At 37.8% G+C, this 24,108-nt stretch overlaps 1 protein-coding gene across 3 annotated transcripts; it reads left to right on the forward strand.

Annotated features, from left to right (window-relative positions):
* The first annotated feature begins 831 nt into the window (after positions 1-831).
* On the forward strand, positions 832-14,685 carry LOC119558910 (sodium/potassium/calcium exchanger 3-like). 3 transcript variants are annotated; one of them, XM_037872103.1, is made up of 3 exons: positions 832-977; positions 13,786-13,887; positions 13,944-14,685. In XM_037872103.1, exons 1-3 carry the CDS (start codon positions 932-934, stop codon positions 14,279-14,281), a joined length of 486 nt encoding a protein of 161 aa, XP_037728031.1. In that variant the 5' UTR covers positions 832-931; the 3' UTR covers positions 14,282-14,685. The 3 variants fall into 3 exon arrangements, with proteins under 3 accessions (XP_037728031.1, XP_037728032.1, XP_037728034.1); XM_037872104.1 differs by lacking the exon at positions 832-977 and adding an exon at positions 9,884-9,904 and having other exon boundaries at positions 13,944-14,684; XM_037872106.1 differs by lacking the exon at positions 832-977 and adding an exon at positions 10,278-10,296 and having other exon boundaries at positions 13,944-14,684.
* The last annotated feature ends 9,423 nt before the right edge of the window (positions 14,686-24,108 follow it).

Below are 24,108 nucleotides of genomic sequence, written 5' to 3' on the forward strand. Positions count from 1 at the left end.
ATTAATTAGTTAATAATTAATATTATATTATATAAAAATACTAATATTAATATTAATGAATTAATAATTAATATTATTATTAATATTATAATTTTTATATAAGTTAATTGAACGCACATGGTTACTAATCATACCGATATATCGATATTTTTATATATTCAGGGTATTCCCTAAACTGTTGAATTGCTGAATTGTTGAGTTTTGATCAGCTGTAATCAGCTGTTCTATACAAAGTCAACTGTCAGAAATTTCAACAATTCAACAGCCTCGGGGCTGTTGAAAATTTTGTTTGATTGCTGAAAACCAGAGTTGTCGCTGTTCTCGACTAAAAGTAAGAGTGTAACTCTGGTCACTTGTAAACATGGAGGAATTGCAAACGTATAAAATATGCATATAAAGGATATCTAATAGGATGCTGACTAATAGCAGTTCTAATAGTTTAGTTTTTTGGATTTTCTTCGCATTTTTCTTAATTTTAAACATAATCTTTGGTAAACACAGACTGGCAATTTGACAATCTGACAAGCAGCTTATATAACAGCTGTCATCTTAAAATTGAAAATTCAACAGGGAACTTTTAGGGTCGTGCCCTTAATTGCTGAAATTTTCTGTTGAATTTTTAACAATTCAGCAATTCAACAGTTTAGGGAATACCCAGATTATCAACAAGCTTAGTTATATGTCATAAAATTCAAAATGTAAAACATCTAAATTTCATTAAATTGAAATATAAGTACGTGGAGAATTTTAACTCAGTAGATTTTGTGTTCCTGTCTTATAGGCCCAAAACAAATTTTAAGTCAAGCGATGCTTTACTAAATCATTCAAAAAAAAACGATCTTTCCTCCTTTGTTTGTTGGGGATATAGACATGATTTATTTTTATATTTAAATTTGAAATTGTGAAAAGGTTCTGATTCATAATAAGCACAATGTTCTCCGGCTGGGACTCAATCAACTTCAAGCACTACAACCATGGTAAGCAAAAGATTGGATTGCTTAAAATTTTTGAAAATTTGTATAATTTATTGAACATAAAATTGACGACCTCACCTTCAATAACAAAAGGATCTGGTATATAATTTTGTGTTAAAAAATAATTAAGTAACAACACAGCCAAAAATGTCCATAAACAATTCCTAGTTTTTCATGATAATTCGATCCTCGTGAGTAACAGTTCCACACAAACTTGTGTTCCATCACTTACAGGTGACGCAGTATAGCTAAGAATAAAAAAAACGATGTTTAACGACTTATCTTAAATATTTTTGCTGAATCAGACTCTTATTACAAGACGATATTACTAAGAAAACAAGAAAGAACGCTATAGTCGAGTACCTCGACTATCAGACACCCGTTACTCAGCTAAAGGGACCAAAGGGAAATGGAGATATGCAAGCAGCAAAGCGAGATTGAATTGCGCCACCTACCAGCGATCTCAATATATTGTTATGTGGGCGGTAGACAGATTTAAGTGTTATGGGCGTTAGAGTGGGGGTGGCAAATTTTTGTTGGGTCAATCGATAGGTATTGACGAGACTAATACATTTCAGTTAAAATTTTTTTCTAGCATGAAAATTGTGGGCGCCACAGGCTTAGGCGGTTTGTGGGCGTTAGAGTGGGCGTGGCATATTCGCGTAACAAACTTGCGCTGTGTACAAGGCTACGGAATTTAAATCGGAGATCCCAATTCTCTACCTTTGATAATTTCCGAAAAATCCGCGCTCATATTTACGATTTCTTGAAGTTTGTGAGCGGCTTGTGAGCGTTGGCAAACTTTTTTTTGATAAATTGGATTGATCAGAACAATACATTTCAGTTAAAATTTTTATTTTAGCATAAAAGCTGTAGGAGCCACAGTTTTGGGCGGCTTGTGGGCGGTAGAGTATGCATGGCACCCTGCTGAAACAATCTCGCGCTGCGCAAGAAGCTCAGGAATCTGCATGCCAAATCGCAAAAACCTAGCTCTTATAGTTTCCGATATCTCAGCGTTCATACGGACAGACGAACATGGCTAGATCGATTCGGCTAGTGATCCTGATCAAGAATATATATACTTTATTGGGTCGGAAACGCTTCCTTCTGCCTGTTACAAACTAACGAATCTAGTATACCCTTTCAATCTACGAGTAACGGGTATAACAGTCCCCATCTTCGGAGTTTGACGTTAATTTTGACAACATATAGAAACAGATAGTAAAACTAAAACAAAACGTTTTTGTGCCATACATATCCATTAAAATATTCTCATGAAAACGCTTTAGACCGAAATTAAGGCATAGAGCAGACAATAGATTCCAATAAAAATAAAAATTACTTCCATTTTAGATTTGTTTTCATCAGAGAAATTGTGAAAAATTAAGGAATTTTAACTTTGTCGTCAAAGACATGTGCAAAGACGTGGGCAATGGTTCAAGATGGGGAGTAATTTTTTTGAAATACCGTTATGTTCTGAGAGTGAGCTTCAGTGAATTCAGTAATTCAATTTATGAGCAAACATCGTTTTTGTGTATTCTTAGCTATATCGCGGAACCTGTAGGTGATGGCACAACAATTTGTCTGAGACTTTTACTCATGGAAAAGTAGGGCTCGTTTCTGGAAATTTCACAAAGTTCAATGTTGTCTTCCTGTGAAATTAAATAAAAAAAATTTTCTTACTCGGCATGCTTCAGTAAGGATTTTGGGTTTTTTTATGCGGTAATTTCCAATAGCAGCGTGTTTAATGTACGATTGGTCGACGACATGTACACCCAAAAAAAATCGTCATCAATATGCCATTATTTAGGTGTCAATGTGATACTATTGAGTGTCAAAAAATCTTTGCTACGAAGAACATCAAATTGACCCTAATATAGGATCCCTTTGTCACTGGAAAAATGTTTTCTACAAAAAAGTTTTTTTGTCACAAAAAAGCATTTTGCCGCTTAATAAAAAATATAAGCGTGGCTCAGAGTGCTAGCGCATTGTTTTTGATGCACGGGCCTGAGGGTAAGTGGTTCGAGTCCCGCTCATGACAAACTTTATTTTCTTTTTTATTTGAAGTCAGGAAACGTTTTAAATATAACTTTTTTTTACAATTGTAAGAGAAATATTAGATATTATTCTTAACAAGAAAGGAAGTTAGCTTCGGCAAGCCGAAGCTTATATACCCTTGCAGCTATAATTATTAAATTTAAAAACACAAAAAATGATATTCCCAATAGTATAAGATAATATGTCAAAAAACACCGAAGCTATAATTTGTTTCATATTATTTTCCTACAAATTTTCCGATCGTTCCTATGGCAGCTATATGATATAGTCTTCCGATTTTGATAAAATTTTATTCGAAATTCAAAACTAATTAAAAAATGTTATTTCCAAGCGTGGGATGTTGTATGTTAAAAATCACCGAAGCTATAATTTGTTTCATATTACTTTCCTACCAATTTTCCGATCGTTCCTATGGCAGCTATATGATATAGTCGTCCGATTTTGATAAAATTAAATTCGAAATTCAGAATGAATTAAAAAATGTAATTTCCAAGCTTAGGAGGTTATAAGCTAAAAAACACCAAATATATAGATTTAAAAATTTTTTTTTTGATTATTCCTATGGGAGCTATAAGATATAGTTGTCCGATCCGGCTGGTTCCGACTTATATACTACCTGCAAAAGTTATATGACTTTTGGGAAAGTTTCAACCCGATAGCTGTAAAACTGAGAGACTAGTTTGCGTAGAAACGGACGGACAGACGGACAGACGGACAGTCGGACAGACGGACAGACGGACATGGCTAGATCGACTCGTCTAGTCATGCTGATCAAGAATATATATACTTTATGGGGTTGGTAACGTCTCCTTCACTGCGTTGCAAACTTCTGACTGAAATCAATATACCCTCTGCAAGGGTATAAAAATCGTACATCGGCACGCACTTGAACCGGGGACCTTTCGCACCATAGACAGACACCTTACCCATTGGTCTATCGCACAACGTTTCCCACGGATGCTTAGTTCAAATCTTATGATAACCTATACTTTAAACTCGAACAATCAAAAAAAGCTTTTATCGGTATCGAAGTATCCACGGTTGTTGTCAAAATGACACTATTTAGGGTCAAATATTATTTTTCATACAATGTAGTACTTTTGATACTTATTTGGGATCAAATTGATCCCAATAATTTGATACTAAGTGTAGTGTCATTTTCACCCACACTTATCAAATTGACACTTGAAGATTTTTTTTGGGTGTATCACGTATCTTAACCCATTTAGAAATAGCGGACGCGGAATAAATTGATATAAAAAATGTTCTCTTTATCGTTGTGTGCGCCTGACACCATTTTATCTCGATAAATTTATGTTTAGTGCTATTGCGATTTTATAATCCGTTACTCGTAGCGTAAGGATATAGGAGATTCGTTAAAAACTATGTAACAGGTAAGAGGAAGCGATTCCGACCCTATAGTATATATTCTTGATGTCTGTCTGTCCTGCCTGTCTGTATAAACGGCGAGATTTTGGAAACTATAAGAGCTAAAATGTTGGGATTAAGCATACAGATTTTAGAGCTTCTTCCGCAGCTCAAGGCTTTTTACCATGGTGCTGAAATGAGAGTATTGTTGGTGGTACCCAAAAAGGGTCAAAACGAAGATTGCAGTCCTAAACATAGACGGGTAACTGGAAATATGTTTAGAAATTTGCATTCGAATCGTATTATGCGTATAATTACAGGATTATATAACGATATATTAACGAAATTTCCGCAGGCGAAGCTGCGGGCGACCTTGCTAATGCGTAATAAAATAATATTCGATAATAGAAACCAGTGCTGCCAACACTCAGCTTAAACTGGACAGATCAGACAAAAAAAAACGGAAAAAAGGACAAAGTTTAATCATTAATAAATTTAATACTTTATTAATTTTAGAGTAAAGAAATTGTTTTATACTATTTATTTTAAGTACAGAAACTATTTATTTTGATGGCCGAGTCTATAATTTTGTCTTCCAAGATGACATTTATTGTTATAATATTTTTATATTAAATGAAACTACACTTTTTCGTTTATAAGTAAACACCAACACCCATTGGCAAAACGCACCACAGTGTCGTATCTCTAACTAGACATTGCCTGTGATAAACAGTAAAAAACCCCGGAGCTACTCAAATTCAGCCGCACAGAGTGTGCTAGTTTGAGCTCTTACAGGCCACTGGCTCGTTGGCACACAAGGTGGCAGGCTAAGAGCCCCAAAAAATTACTTCTGGGAATCCTGCCCTCCGGATTGCCCTTGTCTATGAGACCGAGTAAGACTCGGTCTTTGGTGATTTCGGCGAAAGAGACCGATGGCTGGATCTTAGATCTCTTTGCCGCTGGTCCTGGTAGTTCGAGGGATCGCTGCCTTTTCGCCTGAGCCCTATCTTGGGTGGGCTTATCCTGCCCGTAATTAGGAAGCACCTTCCTTGCCCATTCAACCTTCTTAAGCCATTCAGGCGAAGGTGTGGCAATGTTGCTCATGTCATGAGAGCGCAGAGTCTGGGCGACAGTCCGCCTTTCTGCGTATGTAAATTTATTGGCGCCAGCGGGTGGCCCGAGCGCCTTGGCTGTGCCTACCGCTGCTTTAGGCGCAGAAGCGCCCGTGGCGGAGGCTTTCGCGGCTGGCTTTCTGCCACCCGTCATCCCCAGTTTGGGATGCGGCCCTTTTGGGACCGTGCTAGTGCGGATGTTGGAACCAGTGTTCAGCTTTTCCGTGGGTTTTTTGAGAGTTCCCGTCTCTGTGTTTTGTTTTTCTATAACTTTTGTTGATTCCACGAATTGCGGAGAAGGGGAAAGGTCCGCCCGGGCAGAGATCCGCGGTGCCCGGGTAAGGCGATAGTTAGAACAGGGGGTCGCCATGTCCCTGAGCACACCGTTTGAGACTGGGCTAGTTTTTGATCCGGGCCCCCAGACAGGCTGCCTCTTGGCACGGTCCGTATTACACCGTAGTTCGGCCCGGAGTGAGATGTTGTTTTGGGAGGGGAGATGGGTAGGTGTTGTGTTGGGGGTGGGTTTGTGTAAAGCAACTATTTAGATGCGTCTGAACAACTCGCATCGTCGGTATTGCTTTGTTGCAGGATACCCGCTGGCTGTCCGGGACTGTTTATTTACTGGGGTTTCCGTCCACGATTCCGTGATTGACTTCCCCCACCAGCTTGTTCACAGTTGGCCTCGAGGGCGGTCGTCCGCTATCCGCAACCTGCGACCCGCTCGGTTGCCCCAGCTAGGCGACTTTGGAACCATCTCACAAGTTCCTCAGCCGAGATTTTATTTATTTATTTATTTATCTATTTACTTATCGCCAATGGATGAATCCTTATCTGGCTACATACGATTACCTTAAATCTATTATTAAAAATTACTTAAAAAATATTCCTTAAGGGTTTGCCTTAGTATATCTTTATTGGCCCCCCCAGCTGAATCTAATGCTAGAAGGCAAAGAATTAAATAATCTAAGAGCCCTTAGTAGTGGCTCATTGCGAGCATAATTGGTCCTGACAGCACGGTCCAGGAATAGAACCATGGTACGGAGATTCCTGGCAGGAACATTAAAATTGATGCATCCCAACAGGCAAGGACAATCAATATTTCCTACTAGCAGAACATTCAGAAAGAGAAGGCCAGCAGTTGCACGGCGATCCTTCAAGGAACAAGTGTGAAGCAGGGAGCACTGACTATCATAGGGCGGTGCCAGTTCAGTAAAATGCAAGGATTGCAATGCAAACTTCAAAAACTTTTTCTGCAACCTCTCAATCCTATTGATCTGGACACTTCCCGAGGGATTCCAAACAAAGGAAGCATATTCAACCCTAGAACGGACAAAAGCAGAGTATACAGACAATCTGGAATACGGATCTTTGAATAATAAAGTGTTTCTCTTCACAAAGCCGAACATTGCATAAGCCTTTGGTAATATAAAATTCAGGTGCTCATTAAACAGAAATTTGTCATCAAATAATACCCCCAGATCAACTATTTCATTCAAAACAGAGAGAGGGTAGTTATTTATGTGATAAGTGGATGGAATAGTTACAGAACTTTTCGCATAACGAACGATGTCGCATTTGTTAAGGTTTAAAGGCAAACTATTCTTGGAACACCAACTGCCGATACTATCTAGGTCAGATTGAAGCAATATCGAATCATTTACGTTACAGACAGTCCTATAAATCTTTAGGTCACCCGCATATAAAAGGAAGCTAGAAAAATGGATACAGACACAAATGTCATTTATAAAAATAATGAAAGGTAAAGGGTGGGATAATGCACCACCTACTTCAACATGATAGCGTCGGTTATCCAAATACGATGCTATCCAGTTAAGAAAAGAGGAGCGAAAGCCAAGTTTGGAAAGATTAGCCTTTAGGGCAGAGTGACAAACCTTGTCAAAAGCTTTGGCAAAATCTGTGTAAATCGTGTCCATCTGAAAATGATCCTCAAATGCATTTATACAGTGATTGGTAAAGACAGCCAAGTTGGTCGTCGTAGATCGACCGAGCATGAAGCCATGTTGATAAGGTTCGATGTAAGACTTTATTAAGAAAAATAATTTTTTTAAAATTATTCTTTCGAACAATTTAGCTATGTTGCTGATCTTAGCAATTGGCCTATAGTTAGAAATATCAAATTTACTTCCTCCTTTATGGACCGGCGTGACTCTAGAAATTTTCCATCTAACTGGGAATTTTCCTTGAGACACGGAAGAAGAGAACAGAATTTGCAGGGGTAGGTAAAGACTGGCAATACAATTCTTAAGGAAGAATGAAGAAATTCCATCAAAGTCTAGTCTTGGGGAATCATCAAAATAACTAATTGATTCAGAAATGTCATCATACGATATGTCCAGGCTCCCAATGTTGCAAATTTCTGCAATTGAATTTAAAGTTTCCAGGTCATACCAATCATCGGAAGGTTCCATGTTCGAGGAAAAAAAGGCAGCAAACAAATTTGCGATATCGGCCTCAGTGGAAGCAACATGATTTTTTTAAGTTGACAAAGCGCCAAAACGCCTTAGGGTTGGCCTTCAAGCTATGCTCAACTACACAAATGTATTGGCTATATAGAAATTTATTAAGAAACTCAAACTCCCGTTTGTGCTGCCTATATCTTTAACAATCGGCCAGGTTATGTGTTTTAGAAAATTTTTTGTAGTATTTGTTTCTAAAATTGTTGATTTTTTGCAGTCCCTTAGTATACGAAGGAAGCCTGTAGGAACCCCGTATCTTGGAACGGACTATGCTGTCAAGAGTACTTCTAATCGTTGAAAGAAAGGTTTTATAATTAGTTTCTATGCAAGGGTTCGATAGCAAGGTACCCCAATTTAAGGATAGCAGGCAATCCCTTAGAGAACTCAAACTGGAGGGATCGAATATTTATCTAGGATTAGAATCATTGAATGGCAGAAAGCTGTAAAATTCGATGTTTAAGCACAAGGGTTTGTGATGTACAACACAATTTGAAATCGTAAATTCAGCCAGAGTTACGTAAGAGTGAACAATAGAATTAATGAAGATTAAATCAAGCAGCTTATGCAAATCATTGAAAACATTATTAATTTGGGTGAGGCCCATACTAAAACAGTCATCAATGACAATTATTTCATGTGAATGATGAACATTTCCGGGCACCATAGCAGATGCTTGTGGGTCCCACGTTCAGAAAACAGAGCTGAGGTTGAAGTCTCCAGCCACACATATGCCATCAGAGTCCTCCAAGCTGGCATGTATGTTAGAGATGTTGTCTAAGTGAGCCTGGTAAAGCCCAGAATCACTGCCAGGTGGAACATAGGAAGCCACAATCGATATCTTCCCGGATGAGCCAGACACCGCCACCGCCAATTGGTCCAGAAGGGATTCATCATTAAGGAGTCGAATTACAGTGCAACAGAATTTACGGCTAACAGCCACGATGACACCACCTCCTCTCTCGCACTGCATTCTGCCGAAGTCTCTATCTTTACGAAAACTTGGAATAATTTAGGATCGAAGAATTCATTCGAACTAAAGTTAAAATTTAGCCAAGTCTCAACCAGTGTGATAATGTCATAGTCACTGTTGGAAGTATTCATAAAGACAGACTGCGTTTTAGTTCTCATGCCGGATATGTTTTGAAAGTATATTTTCAGGCCATTATTTCCTGAATGATGGCTATTTGAGTTTACTGCAGGCAAGCCCCTAGCAGGTTGCCAGTCAGCGCATATTGTTGAAGAGGAATTCTCAACATCCAAATTAGATGTCGGCCTCGCATGATCATAAGTACTATTAAGTACCTTGCGCAACGTATCCGTACGTATTTTTATAGGCAGGTTGAGATCGTCGTTCCATGGAATAATAGTGCAGTCAAATTGAGAATATGTAAATGATTTTCTTACGGACGCATGCCTATTCTGTGACGGCCATCCAATGAGCGTAGAAGAAATTGCATCAATGGAGAGAGGCGATGAAGAGCACAGTGAAGAGTGTATCCGACTACTCATAAAAGAGAGCGCTATCCCAAAAGGCGCGCTGAGCTCAATAGTATCAGAATCCGAAGATAGCAGCATCCGATGTTGGTTTAACTCCAGCGGCGAATATGTAGAGAACATATTTTCAATGAGCGGGTTCCAACCTAATGAAGAGTAAGAATCCAGTCAATGTTCTAGGTACTTCGTTAGAGAGGTGCAAGATGATGAGAGCGCAACTCCGAGGAGCGCGCTTAGAGCGGGAATCTTGATGAAATATGATGAGAGCAGCTCTCCAGAGAGCGTTTGACAAAAGTCGCGCGAAATAGACAACGAGAAATCCAGCTGATGCCGATGTTGTTTTGAATGTGATGAGTGCACATCTCCGAAGAGCGCGCTTAGAGCGGGAATCTTAATGGAATCTGGTGACAACGCCTCTCCAGTGAGCGTTTGATGAACGTTAGACGGAACAAAAAAGAAAAATTCAGCTGATGATGTTTTTGATTTGGGAGTGACGGGCGCCCAACACTTAAGAGTGCACTGGGAGCGGCGTATGAGAGAGTAATGGTAGCAGCTAGCGATATCGAAACCAGCGGACGTTGACATTGCGAATAAGTAGCATGAAGATGAGGAAGAGGATCATAAAAATTTGCCGTAGTCAAATCGACACCAGAGGCGCCGATTATTGGGGTTTTTTTGAGTCCGATGTATGATGATTGTGCAAATCCAGAACGTTTCCATCAACAATAGGCCTATCCCTGTGGATGAATCGACTGACCTTGATTGGATTGGACCAGAACGCATCACTAAACACAGTCTGAAAGTGCTGCTCAGGTATTCCTAATTTGAAATTGACGAATTCCAGTGTAGCAACATCTACACCATTTTTGACTAAAGGCTTGTAAATTATGGTGGCGGTATCCACACATAGCTTATTTGCAACATATTCACACACAGAATCAGATTTTACGTGCGCTTTGAATCTACCAATATGATGGAATTTATTGCTCGGCACAACTTCGAGTAGTTCACAACTAGGAGCTTGACCAACTATTCGCCTCTTGTTCCTGTTATTCTTTGCATGTGCAGGGGGTATCAGGTCTGCATGTTTGGCTTGACGACCAATTGAAGAAGCTGGAGCCAATGGTTTCACCACTTTTTTACGCTGACTGACATTGCTATTGTCAGTGGTAGAATTGGGAAAAGCCTTCAGAGACTTTGAGTTTAAATCCATGTACAGACTCTTCAGGTCATGAAGTTCTTCCATTACTTCATCGATTTTGGAGTGTGAATCATTACTCACAACACAGCGATCACACTGCCAGAGTAGATTCGGCATATTTGTCAATAATCTAATAGCATCCTCCGGGAGATCAACACATGCAGTGTGAAAAGTACAACGACAAAGCGATGAGCAACGAACCGCTTCAAAACCGCGAAGCTGCGCTGCTGTAACCTCAGCATTGCATTCGGTGCACGAATAAGAATTCATAGCGAAAAGAAAACACGTCTGACAACAAGGAATGCTAATCAGAGACTAATTTTCCGATCGTTCCTATGACAGTTATATAATATAAGCCTCCGATTTTGATAAAATTAAATTCGAAATTAAGAGTTAATAAAAAAAATGTTATTTCCAAGCGTAGGAGGTTATATGTTAAAAAACACCGAAGCTATAATTTGTTTCCTATTATTTTCCCACCAATTTTCCGATCGTTCTTATGGCAGCTATATGATATAGTCGTTCGATCTTGATAAAATTTAATTCGAAATTCAAAACTTATTAAAAAATGTTATTTCCAAGCATTGGAGGATATATGTAAGAAAACATCAAAGCAATAATTTGTTTTAGTTATTTTTTTTTTTTTTTTTTTCGATTATTCCTATGGGAGCTATAAGATATAGTTGTCCGATCCGGCTGGTTCCGACTTATATACTACCTGCAAAAGAAATAAAACTTTTGGGAAAGTTTCAGCCCGATAGCTTAAAAACTGAGAGACAACTTTGCGTAGAAACGGACGGACAGACGGACATGGCTAGATCGACTCGTCTAGTCATGCCGATGAAGACTATATATACTTTATGTGGTCGGAAACGTCTCCTTCACTGCGTTGCAAGCTTCTGACTGAAGTCAATATACCCTCTGCAAGGGTATAATGTTGTGACAATATCTTGTCACGCAAATAATTTTACATTCGGCTAAGTAAATACACTATCTAAAACGTTATTTTTCGTGCCGTTTCAGCATACTGTTTAGCTTATAAAAGGCATTTATTGAGTCGAATGAAATAACAACTCTATAGTCGAGTGTCTCGACTATCAGATTCCCGTTACTCAGCTAAAAGGACTGGGAAAGAGATGGAGATATGCGAGAACCAAAGCGACCGTTCTTTAACGAGCTCCACCTAGCGGAGATTCCGTTATATGCTTTTCAGTGACTTGTCAAATTTCCGGCATGTAGGTTAATATTGATAATCAAAACGAAATCCCTTTACACCTTGAAAACTTTATAAATATTTTTAGTTTTTAAAAAACCTATATGTGCAAGTGGGCGCCAGTCAGGTTGTAGCGTTATGGCATTTGATGTCGCTAGAGTGAGCGTGGCACTTGGCTGTAACAAACTTACGCTGCGCAGGAATCACAAGCCGAGTCGATCTAGCCATGCCCGTCCGTATGAACGCTGTGATCGCGCAAACTAATAAAGCTAAAACTTTTAGCAAAACTAATGATAGTGGAAAAATATTTCATTACAATTGAAAAGTGTAATGCTAATGAGTATTTTCCATTGGAAAATATAATGCTATTGAAAAATTGTATAATTAAATACATAATTAATTAAATTTAGCTTGGGGGTCAATTAAATCTGAAGATATGACCAATTTAATCCAATCCAATTTAAATAAAATTGCTACCGCACATAAGGCACGGCACCTTGGCCATCTTAAGAATTCGCGGTTTTTCGTTATCCACCACTAAAGTGCCCCATAAAGAATTGGATCGCATCTAAAATGACATGTCGATTTTTGGGCTTCCTGCGCAGCGATAGTTTGTTTCAGCAGAGTGCCACGTCCACCCTGACGCCCACAATCGCACATAACGCTAAAACCCGTCTAGCGCCCACATTTGTTAATATTTTGTTAAAATTTAAATGAGATTTTTTGTTATTATCAATACCCATATACCCATGCCAAATCGGACTCATTAAAAAGTTATAACCAAATAATAATTAATAATTTGCAAACTCAATAGTGTACGATATATTTATAATGAAAATCGGCTGCTTACGAAATTTCACTAGTGCCACCTAGGTTTCGCGTTATGTTGCGCGTTAGTGATATCTCGTAAACAGCCGATAGGAATAGGCGATAGGTGGCGCTTTTTTGTTAGCTGAGTAACGTGTAGTCGAGGTTTCTCTTGTTTTTCACTAGCATTACTTTGTCAAAAGTATTTAATTATTTAGCATTACATTTTCAAAATAATTTAAAAAGAAATGATAATGATAAAAGACACAACACCGCTAGCTACCTATCTACAAATTGTTCAACTCGGGCCATAAAATTATGACCAAATATCTTAATCGCCGCTAGGTGGCGCATATTCTCCATTTCCCTTGCGCTCCCTTAAGCTGAGTAACGGATATCTGATAGGATAGGTACTCGACAATATCGTTCTTCCTTCTTTTTAAATGGGACGATTGAATTATATATTTTCCATGAGAGCGGTTTGGAAAGTTAAAAGAAAAATCAATGGAAAATATACATACAAATATGTTTTGCTTTGTTGGCAGAAGTTTGCAGCGCAGAGAAGAAGGCATTTTCAATTCCATATAATACTTTAGTCACGTCCTTCCGCGTTTCTGTCCATGTCTTATAATATAGTTTTTAATAGACAATAGTCTCACATAATTAAGATTTCACAATTAAGATTTCACAAATACTAATAATATTTGATTTAAATCGGACGACGTAACCATATAGCTGACATGTGAACGATGGAAAAGTTAATGGGAAAATAACAGAAAACAAATTATTTCTTTGATGTATTTGGACCTATTCTTCTCTGCTCTGCGGTACAGCTTTCTTCAAATATTAAGGAATAATTAACTTATTTAATATTTTGTAACAGTAATTATTTTCTGTACCTATATTAAAATTATCTGAATATTAAAGAAACTCTTTTATGTGAAGAGCAACTTCTAGCTGGTATAACAGTATGCGCAAACTGAAAAAAAATTCCTGCGGTCTTCTATTTAATGGATTGACTTTTGTGCGCGGACCAGTAACTCATATTTAAATGTCTTCCTGTCATTTTTATTCTCCATAGGTGACACACTTAAGATACCTGATTCGGTGATGGGGATTACGTTCCTGGCGGCTGGAACCAGTGTTCCTGAAGCGGTGTCCAGTGTGATCGTGGCGAAACGCGGTAAGTGTTTAAAAATCGATATCAGAGAATGTGTGGAATTCAAGAATCTGCCACAGGTCACGGATCGATGGGGATCTGCAACTCGATTGGGTCGAACACCTTCGACATCCTACTGTGCCTGGGGGTGCCATGGCTGATCAAGGCTGTCTTCTTCCCGATCCAGCCGGGCCAGAACTACGTGGCAATAAATTCGACCGGATTGGAGTACTCGGCGATCACTTTGCTGTCGACGCTGTTCTTGCTTTACCTTACCTTCTCTACGAACAAGTTCAAGCTGGATAAGAAGGTGGGGACCGCCTGCCTAGTGATGTATCTGGTCTTTATGGTTTTCGCCTCCCTCATTGAACTCAATGTGTTCTTTCGCGTCAACCTGCCCACCTGCGGTCGATCATGAGATGGATTGGCGTTCGATAACTGCGCGATATACGAAGGCCGACTTGTGAAGTATGATGTGTGGATGAACGATTTACCATTTTGGATGAATGGATGGTGTGGAGAAAGACCAGGCATTTAGTGCTGGTTTAGTTTTCCGTTTCAGCGTCCGGCAGCTGGCTGGAAAACCCTGAGTGCAGTGGTTTAATTAATTAAAATGTATTTTCTGTTCTATTCTATCTACCATGATAGTTGAGTTACGGTATACGTTATGCTGTTATTGTAATAATACTTTTTTTTTTATTATTATTATTATTAAAGTAGACTCATTTACGACCTTCGGTTAAAAACCAAACGAAAAATTCAAAATAGATGAGAAGAAATGAAAAGAATAACACAGTAAACGAAGGGAAAAACAAAAACCAAAACCAAACTAAAAAATTTAATAATGCATTTATATGATTAATATATATGAGATTTAACAAAGAGTCGTATGAATGATGGCAAATATTATTGATGGAATCACTTTGGTTTGTGGTAGGATGGTATCCAATAAGAATACCTACTTCATTTATTTTTACTTTTGTAGTTAGGAAGGTTAAAGTGGTGAGACCTCTAATTTGGGAAGCTTAGAAGACCCGCAATTGCAACCCCTCCTACTGCCCCAAGAGACGTGGTTGAGCGCTGGGCAGTAGCACCGTAGATGTTCCGGTGTTTCCTGTTCTGTAGAATCCCTGCAGTTTCTGGAGCAGTTGTTGTAAGGCAGTCCCACCTTACTGGCTTGCGTGCCTATGGGCCATTGGCCCGTTGTTACTGCTGTTATCCTACTAATTTTCCATTTGCTTTCGGCAACTTGTTCCTGTGTGCGTCTTGTGTGCTGTTTTGGTAAGCAAAGTTTTGATCTTCTGCGTAGAAGAAAGTGTTAATCGCTTAAAAAGTGTTAATCGAGATTGATATCTGTATTATGTTGTCGCTCTCAGCAGAGCAGGTAAGCTCGTCCGTTTACAAATGTTATACAGTTTGATTTCCGTCAAAAATTAGCAACTTAGTACGTAACATTTACTTTTGGTCACACTAGCTTACAATTTTTGAGTCTTTGTGTCGGTCAATGGTAAAAACTAGATGTTATTACAAGCAACAAAATTTATTTGGACAAATTGACCAATACGAAAGTTTATGTAACTATATTAAATATTATTTTATTATTAAATATACAATATCAGTTGTGGTTGCTTGGCTTACTATTAAAAAGTAAAACTTCTATTAAGACAGAAACGCTTACCTGATGTGTGTATTTTTATTTTCAAAAAAATCAAATCAAAAACAAGAAAGGAAGTTAACTTCGGCAAGCCGAAGCTTGTATACCCTTACAGCTATAATTATTAAATTTAAAAACACAAAAAATGATATTCCAAATGGTATAAGAAAAAACACCTAAGCTATAATTTGTTTCATATTATTTTCCTACCAATTTTCCGATCGTTCCTATGGCAGCTATATGATATAGTCGTCCGATTTTGATAAAATTAAATTCGAAATTCAGAACTAATTAAAAAATGTTATATCCAAGCGAAGGAGGTTATATGCTAAAAAACACCAAAGATATAATTTTTTCAATTTTTTTTTTCGATTATTCCTATTGGAGCTATATGATATAGTTGTCCGATCCGGCTGGTTCCGACTTATATACTACTTTCAAAAGATATAAGACTTTTGGGAAAGTTTCAGCCCGATAGCTTTAAAACTGAGAGACTAGTTTGCGTAGAAACGGACGAACAGACGGATCGACTCGTCTAGTCATGCTGATCAAGAATATATAAGTTAAAAGTTTAGATAGTATTTTATTTAAAAACAAGAAAGGAAGTTAGCTTCGGCAAGCCGAAGCTTATATACCCTTGCAGCTATAATTATTAAATTTAAAAACACAAAAAATGATATTCCCAATAGTATAAGATAATATGTCAAAAAACACCGAAGCTATAATTTGTTTCATATTATTTTCCTACCAATTTTCCGATCGTTCCTATGGCAGCTATATGATATAGTCGTCCGATTTTGATAAAATTAAATTCGAAACTCAGAACTAATTAAAAAATGTTATTTCCAAGCGTAGGAGGTTATATGTTAAAAAACACCGAAGCTATAATTTGTTTCATATTATTTTCCTACCAATTTTCCGATCGTTCCTATGGAAGCTATATGACATAGTCGTCCGATTTTGCTAAAATTTAATTCAAAATTCAGAACTAATTAAAAAATGTTATTTCCAAGCGTTGGAGGTTATATGTTGAAAAACACCGAAGCTATAATTTTTTTCATATTATTTTTCCACAAATTTTCCGATCGTTCCTATGGCAGCTATATGATATAGTCGTCCGATTTCGATAAAATTTAATTCAAAATTCAAAATTACTTAAAAATTGTTATTTCCAAGCTTAGGAGTTTATATGCTAAAAAACACCAAAGATATAATTTTTTTTCATTTTTTTGTCCGATTATTCCTATGGGAGCTATAAGATATAGTTGTCCGATCCGGCTGGTTCCGACTTATATACTACCTGCAAAAGATATAAGACTTTTGGGAAAGTTTTAGCCCGATAGCTTTAAAACTGAGAGACTAGTTTGCGTAGAAACGGACGGACAGACGGACAGACGGACAGACGGACAGACGGACATGGCTAGATCGACTCGTCTAGTCATGCTGATCAAGAATATATATACTTTATGGGGTCGGAAACGTCTCCTTCACTGCGTTGCAAACTTCTGACTGAAATCAATATACCCTCTGCAAGGGTATAAAAATACAAACTTTATTATTTGAGTGCAGATTTACAACTAACTTTTCTTATGTTAATAATTAATAATGTAACCTAGGTGCTGCTGCTGCTGCTGCTGCCTCTGCTGACGTTCTCTGCTATCGTCATTGAACATCGCTGCTGTTGTTGATGTGGTCGGTCCTAATTGGTTGCTGTCGCTGATATTGCTGCTGCCGCGGTGCAGTTGACCATTTCTTATTCTGATTGGTCAACTTAATTTGTTGTTTGTTGTTGTTAACTGTTGTTGCCAAATGCACTCGGCGTTGGGTTCAATCACCCAGCGTTGAAGCTTTCCCACGATCGTAAGGTGGGAAGTGCAAGCTCAGCGCACGTCGCTGCTGATCTCAATTAGGGGCCTATTGGGCAACGTTCTGGCCAGTATAGGGTTACTGTTGGGAAATTGGTGCTTATGCTTTTCTTGTGCTCATAACCAATTTGTTTTTGTTTGGGATTTTGCGCGTGTGGCGATACTCTTACTTGAGCATTTAGCATTCTGGGTGTTAACTCCTCCCCCCTTAAACGCGACTGTCCTCGGTCGCAACGTAAAAGAGTACAGATCCGGGAGGGGATGGCTCTTCAGTTGTTTTCGCTGGAGCTGGCAAGCCTTCTGTTGGTTTGCGCCTTCGCATGAATCGTATGATCAGTCCTAGGGTAACTACAAATAGGATGATGGCGGATCCATAATTCAGGGAAGAATCTATAATTCCTTCGCTTCTGAGTTTCTCTAGTACTCTTGTGTTGTTTATGTTAAGTTCCTTGACCATTTGTAGTGACAGTACTTCATCTATTTTCGACTTTTCCGCTGTTAATTGAAAAAGTGGAGGTTCCGGTTCGACCGTGCTGGTTTCTTTTGACTTGTAGATGTTTTCTCCAATTGTTACTGTAGAGTTCCTGTATTGGATTATAAATGAGCCCTGTAGTTTTAAGAGTTTTTCGTCCAACGAGACAAATCCGCTAAAGTCGTTCGGGAATGTGTTGATTGTTGACCGTTTTGCATACTGGTTCCTTAAGGTTGAGCAGAGCATTTACGCAAGAATCGTTACTTAAGTCTAGCAATTTTTCGGAATTACAAATAGTTTTATCGTTATGTGCCTCGCAAGGTTCTGTTATTGCGAATAGCTGTTTCTTACATTCTAGTAGATTTTCATATTTTAGATCGTTAATTATATGGGCTTTTTTTAGTGCTTTTACTTTTAATGTTCTGCAAGTATCTTTGTTAATTGTTGGTAGGCTAATAATGTAAATGAGGTCGTGGCCGTTGGTGGCAAGTTTGACTTTAGCAAATTCTAAAAGTTCTTCTATGTCGAAAAATAAACTGTTTTCTTCTTTAAAAATGTTTTCTACAATGTTGGTTTCTTTTGCTGAGAAAATGAATGAATTCACTGTGTTAGATTTTGCCCAAGTTATTGCGTACAGAATGTTTGTAATTTCTTCTTTAATTAGTTGTATTTTGTATTTTAAAATATTGGCTTTTTGGTCTATTATTCCTTCCGAGCTTTGAGTAAATTTTATAATTGCATTTGTGGCATTACTGAGTTGATTTATTTTCTCGTTAATTAGCCGGTTTATTACTACTTGTCTGTTATTATTTTCTAGCTGTTCATTTATCTTATTTTCTACGACCGCATAATCATGGTGATCTGGTGATCCTGCCAGCCACTTCCATGCTGTCCCTATTGCTTCTATTGCTCTTTTTGGTTTTTTTTGTGTTTGCAATCTGCGTAAGTCGGATTTGATTTGTTTTAGTTCGTACGACAGATATGGTTGAAGCGGGTGAGATGAAGTAAGTGATTTAAATGATTCCTCTAAAGTTGTAAATGTCTCTTCGTAGCTGGTCAAGTTGAAAATATGGATGATTTTAAACGTTCCGTCTTGTTTGGCTGCTAGTCCGGTTTCAAGTGAAATGAGTTGGGAGTTTGAATAGTCGAGGACCGTGGTAATACCCAGGCAGGTTGGTAAAAATAGTCTGAAAAATTATGTTTAAATATTATTTTTATGAATTATTTTTCCGCTTTGAGTTTTAATGGTGGTGTTTTTATTTTCTGCTACTTTTTCTTTTTTATACCTAGGTGTTAGTTTTGACCCTAATCTTTTGTCGATTTTAACGTGTACTATTTCGCCTGGCCTGAAATGTCTTGGTAGGTTCTTGTTTTTGTTGTGGTATTCTAAGTCATAAAGTTGTTTCTTTTGAATTTTTTGTATTATTTCCTCTCGTTGATTTCTTATACCTTCCGGTGTATTAGGGATCGTGTTTCTAAAAAAATGTCTATGGGCTTTTCTTTTGTTACTGAATGTATTGATTTATTGTATTCCTGGACCGCCTGAAAAAGTAAATCTTCAAATACCATGCTCCCGTTGTCTTTTTTTAAGCACCTTAAAATTTCGGATAGTGTCGAATGGAACCTTTCTACTTGTCCATTACTTAACTTACTTTTAAGTTGGTCTTCAAGCATGAATTTTATAGCTGCAGAACTTAAAGAACGTTCGTTATCCATTATTATCCATTTCGGCATACCGAAAGCTATAAGCATTTCTCTTAAGGGGTTTTTAATATCCTCAGCTGCTCTTGACTGTAAAATTTTTACTTGAGCGTATTTGGAAAATTTGTCAATACCTGTTAATACGCTGTTTTTTTCTGTGATATAAATATCTACATGGACTATTTCTCCTGGATATTTGGGGATAGGTGTTGGTTGAATTTCGCCCTTTGGCGGATGCCTATCGTATTTAGATTCTTTACAGGTCTGGCAGGACTGAACTATTGCTTGAATTTTCTTTTGAGCTTGCGGGAAAAAATAATTCTTAAGTATTTGTATTTTATTTTCTTTCGCATCTCTATGCGCTCTCTTGTGTTCTAGAGTTATTAATTCATTTTGTTGTAATTCGGACATGACGTCGTCTACTTGTTTTCGCGTGAACCTTACTTTATATGAACTGAAATATGTGGGATAAACATTTTGTATTTTTCCCATTACTTCTTCGGAAGTAAAAATTCCGTTTATTAATCTGGGATCTAGTCTGCATGTTAGGATTGCTATTATTTGTTCTTCTGTGTACTCTCTTCTTTTTACTATGTGTCTATGGTAGGTTGGGAATGGAATTTCAAAAGTATCTGAGTCCGTTTCGTCCATGAGTAGGAATAATTGATTTTTGAAAACATTAATGGGAGCTTCTACAGAAAATATAAGATTGTGAGATGAGCTTTCGTCGCTATGAATGGTTGCCGTGGAGCTGAGTGAATTTATTTCGGCCGGGGCCCTAGAAAGTGCGCCAGCTACTACATTAGCTACTCCTGGCTTGTATTTAATTTCGTGATTATATTCGCCAATAAGGTCTCTCCATCGTTTTAGTTTCGGGTTATGGTTATTGACACTATTTGAAAAACTTAGGGGCTGGTGGTCTGTGTATATTACCACTTTCGAATATCCGTAAAGATAATGTCTTAGGCTTTGAAGTGCCCACACGATGGCTAACATTTCCCTTTCGTTTGTTGCGTAATTTTCTTCGGTTTTTGTGAGTGTGCGTGAGATAAATGTTATTGGTCTATGGTTTTGTTCTAAGACTGCGCCTATCGCATAACTTGACGCGTCGGTTGTAAGCTGAAATTCTTTTCCAAAATCTGGGTATGCTAAGGTGACGTCTCGGGAGATAAGTGTATTTTTTAATTTTTCGAAAGCATTTATTGCTTCCTTGTCTAAATTAATAGCTGTCCTGCTTGATTTATTTTTTGATATGCGACCTTTTTCTCCTCTGAGGAGAATGGTTAGTGGTTTTGCAATTTTTGCATAATCTCTAATAAATCTTCTATAATACCCTGTCATGCCTAAGAAAGATCGTCGATCTTTTAACGTTTTCGGAATCGGAAATTTTGCAATTGCTTTTATTTTGTCAATATTTGTCTTAACTCCGTCTTGTGAGATGGTATACCCTAAAAAATCTACTTCGTTTTTGAAAAAATGACATTTCTCTATTTGTACCCTCATGTTGGCATTTTGTAGGGTTGAAAATACTTTTTCGAGGTTCTGACCGTGTTCTACTTCGTTTTTGCTAAAAACGATTATGTCGTCCACGTACACATAGCAAATTTTCCCTATATATTCCCTCAGGATGTCGTCCAAGGCTCTTTGGAAAATAGATGGCGAGTTTTTTAGACCAAATGGGAGCCTGGTGAATTCATATTTTCCGCCGTTTACTGCAAAGGCTGTTTTTTCGATATCCGTGTCCTTTAATGGGATTTGATGAAATCCACTTTTAAGGTCTAACACTGAAAAGTATTTATTATCCCCTAGCTGTGCAATAATTTCGCCAATCTCTGGGATAGGGTACCGATCAGAGATAGTGACGTCGTTGAGTTTCCTGTAATCTATTACTAATCTATACTTTTTTTCTTCGGACTGACCTGACTTTTTTGGAACTACCCAAACGGGTGCATTATACGGAGAACGTGAAGGTCTAATAATGCCATCTTCGAGCATTTCGTTTATTTGTTTTTCTACTTCCTGTCTTAGTGAAGCTGGGTATGGGTAGTGTTTTCCATAGACTGGGGAGTCTGATGAAGTTCTTATTTCTCCTACCACTTTAGTTGTGTATGCTAATTTTGTGTCTGGGTCGGCAAATAAGTTTTTGTGGCCTTGTACAAGGTTTTTTATAATTATTTTTTGTGACTCGGTCATATGACTGACTTGTGGTCCTATTGTGTTAACGGCTTGTGCGGCTAATTGGTGAATTTTAATTTTCCTTTTGTTTTCAAGAATGAGTGTATCGTTTTTGACATCTATAATTGCGCCTAATATTTTCATTGTATCGTTGCCTAATATGCCATGGAATGTTTTTAGTGTATCAAGTAGAAAAAATTTCATTGGTTTATCTGAGATATTGGGGAGTTTAAGAATCGTGTGTTGTGTAATATTATTGTTGCCTCCCACAGAGCTAACTGAAAAGTTTTTCTCGTTTGGTTTTGGGTTTGGTACCAGTTGTGGTTGGATGTAATTCTGGTTTGAGCCTGTGTCTATTAAAAATTTTAAGATTTTTCCGTTCCCCGTCGTTACTTTAAAATAAGGTAGTGAGGAACGATTTATTCTAAAAAATGGAGCTCGGACATGTCAATGTATTCATGTTGTTCTGTATCAGTTTGCCAAGTAAATTCTTCTTGAAGTTCGCCTATGTTATTATGTTCTGCCATTTCGTAATATTCCTGCTCTGCACTAGTTGTGTCTTTTTGCGTTTCCTGTTGTGTAGTAGTTTCGGACTCGGTTTGAATATGAAATTGTCTTGGCATCTTGCTAGTGTTCTGAACATTAGAAGTGCTGAGAGGTCGTTTCCCAGAATAATCGTTGTTCGCCGGCTTATTCATATAGTTAATATGACGCGATCGAATTGATTGATCAACTTCCGTAGGTACTGCTTTTGGTTGGGGTCGGGGGGGGCGGTGTCGGGGAAATATAGGGTGTTAATTGTCTTGCTTGGTCTGGATTAGCTTGATTGTAATAATTAGGTTGGGTGGTTTGTGTGAAAGGGAATTTCCCGGTTGCGGCTACTACTTGCATCTGTTTAGGGTTGTGGTATAGATGGGGATGAAAATTTTGTTTCGCTCCTACCATTCGGAACGGTTGGTGGGTTCTTGGTGGTAGTGTAGGCGGTTTTCCTGAGTAAATGTTTTTAGGTGTTTGATTGTTTCTAGTGGTCTGGTTCTCAAGCAAACTGCATAGGTGTAGTGCGTGCCCTACGTCGTGCGGTTCTTTGATTGCTAACAGTTGAGCCAGATTTCCGTTTAGGCCTCTAACAAAAGTGTCTAGAGCTTTTTCCCTGTACATAGTTGTTAAAGATTGTATGGTTTCTTGTGAAACGTCCATGTTACTAACTTGGTTCAGGATGAGGGATAGCTGTTGGTAGACTGTTTGGTAGAACTCGACTATAGTATTGTTTCCTTGAGCGAGGGCATAGAGCTGGTATTCTAAAGTTTTAAGGTCTCGTTTGTCGGCAAAATGCGATGTTAGGCATTTCGAAATAGCTGTCCAGTCGAGTGGGGTGTTGTATGATTCTAGCACTGCGTCTGCCTGTCCAGTAATTTTATTGCGGATTGCTAAAATAATTCCGTAATATTTTGGTGAACCAATTCTCCCTTCATAGATTTTTAAAACTCGTGCTACACCCTTTTTCCATGAGGAATATTCACTTTTGTTTCCTGAAAATTCCCTAAGCGATCGTACAATGTCCGGTATTTTGTCTAATTCACTAAGGTTGTGTGATAGTTCTCGTTTAATTGTTTGGTCTTTATATTGCGAAAAATCATTATTGGGTTTAATTATTTCTTTCACCAAGCCACTTAATTTGGTTTCTAAGACACCTTTTATTATTTCTTCGATATCCCTCTCGGTCATAAGTCGCGCATTGGTAGTTGCGGAAGGGCCTGTAAGGTTTCCTAGTCTGTCCGCTAAATCTTGTTCGGGCATTTTAGTTATTTTTTTGTGATCACGATATTTGAACAGTAGATTAAAAGGATGAATTTATATTTTAAAAAAAAATTTTCCTGATAGTTACTCAGAATTCGGAATAAAAATAATTAATTATTTCGTGCTGTAAAAATTATAAGGTTTGATTTAGAGCTTAGAATTTAAGTGCTCTGTGTTTTCTTAATTCTTAATATAGATTTTTAATCCTTAAATATTTTTCTTTAAATTTGATAGGTAACGATTATTTTGATCGATTTAATTTAATTTTAAAATTCTTTGATTCTTTGTTTATCAATTTAATTATTCGTTAGTTATTATACTTTTCCTTTTCACGGAATTTGTTTGTCGCTTGACAATTATTGTTTCCTTTTTTTGTTTGGAATATTTGCTTAATTTTATGCTTACAAAATAATCATATCTCGGTGTGCTCTCGTGCCGGTAATCTTGGTGTTTTTCCTTTTTGTCCCACGTTGCAGTGATTTCTCCAGGATGCGGGTCTACTAGGGCACCTCCTTTACACCTTTGTTTGCACGTTCCCTCCGAACGGGTACTAAAGGGAATCACAGCGATAAAGTTGGCCT

This window comes from Drosophila subpulchrella, unplaced genomic scaffold (assembly GCF_014743375.2).
Source record: "Drosophila subpulchrella strain 33 F10 #4 breed RU33 unplaced genomic scaffold, RU_Dsub_v1.1 Primary Assembly Seq15, whole genome shotgun sequence".
Classification (NCBI taxonomy): domain Eukaryota; kingdom Metazoa; phylum Arthropoda; class Insecta; order Diptera; family Drosophilidae; genus Drosophila; species Drosophila subpulchrella.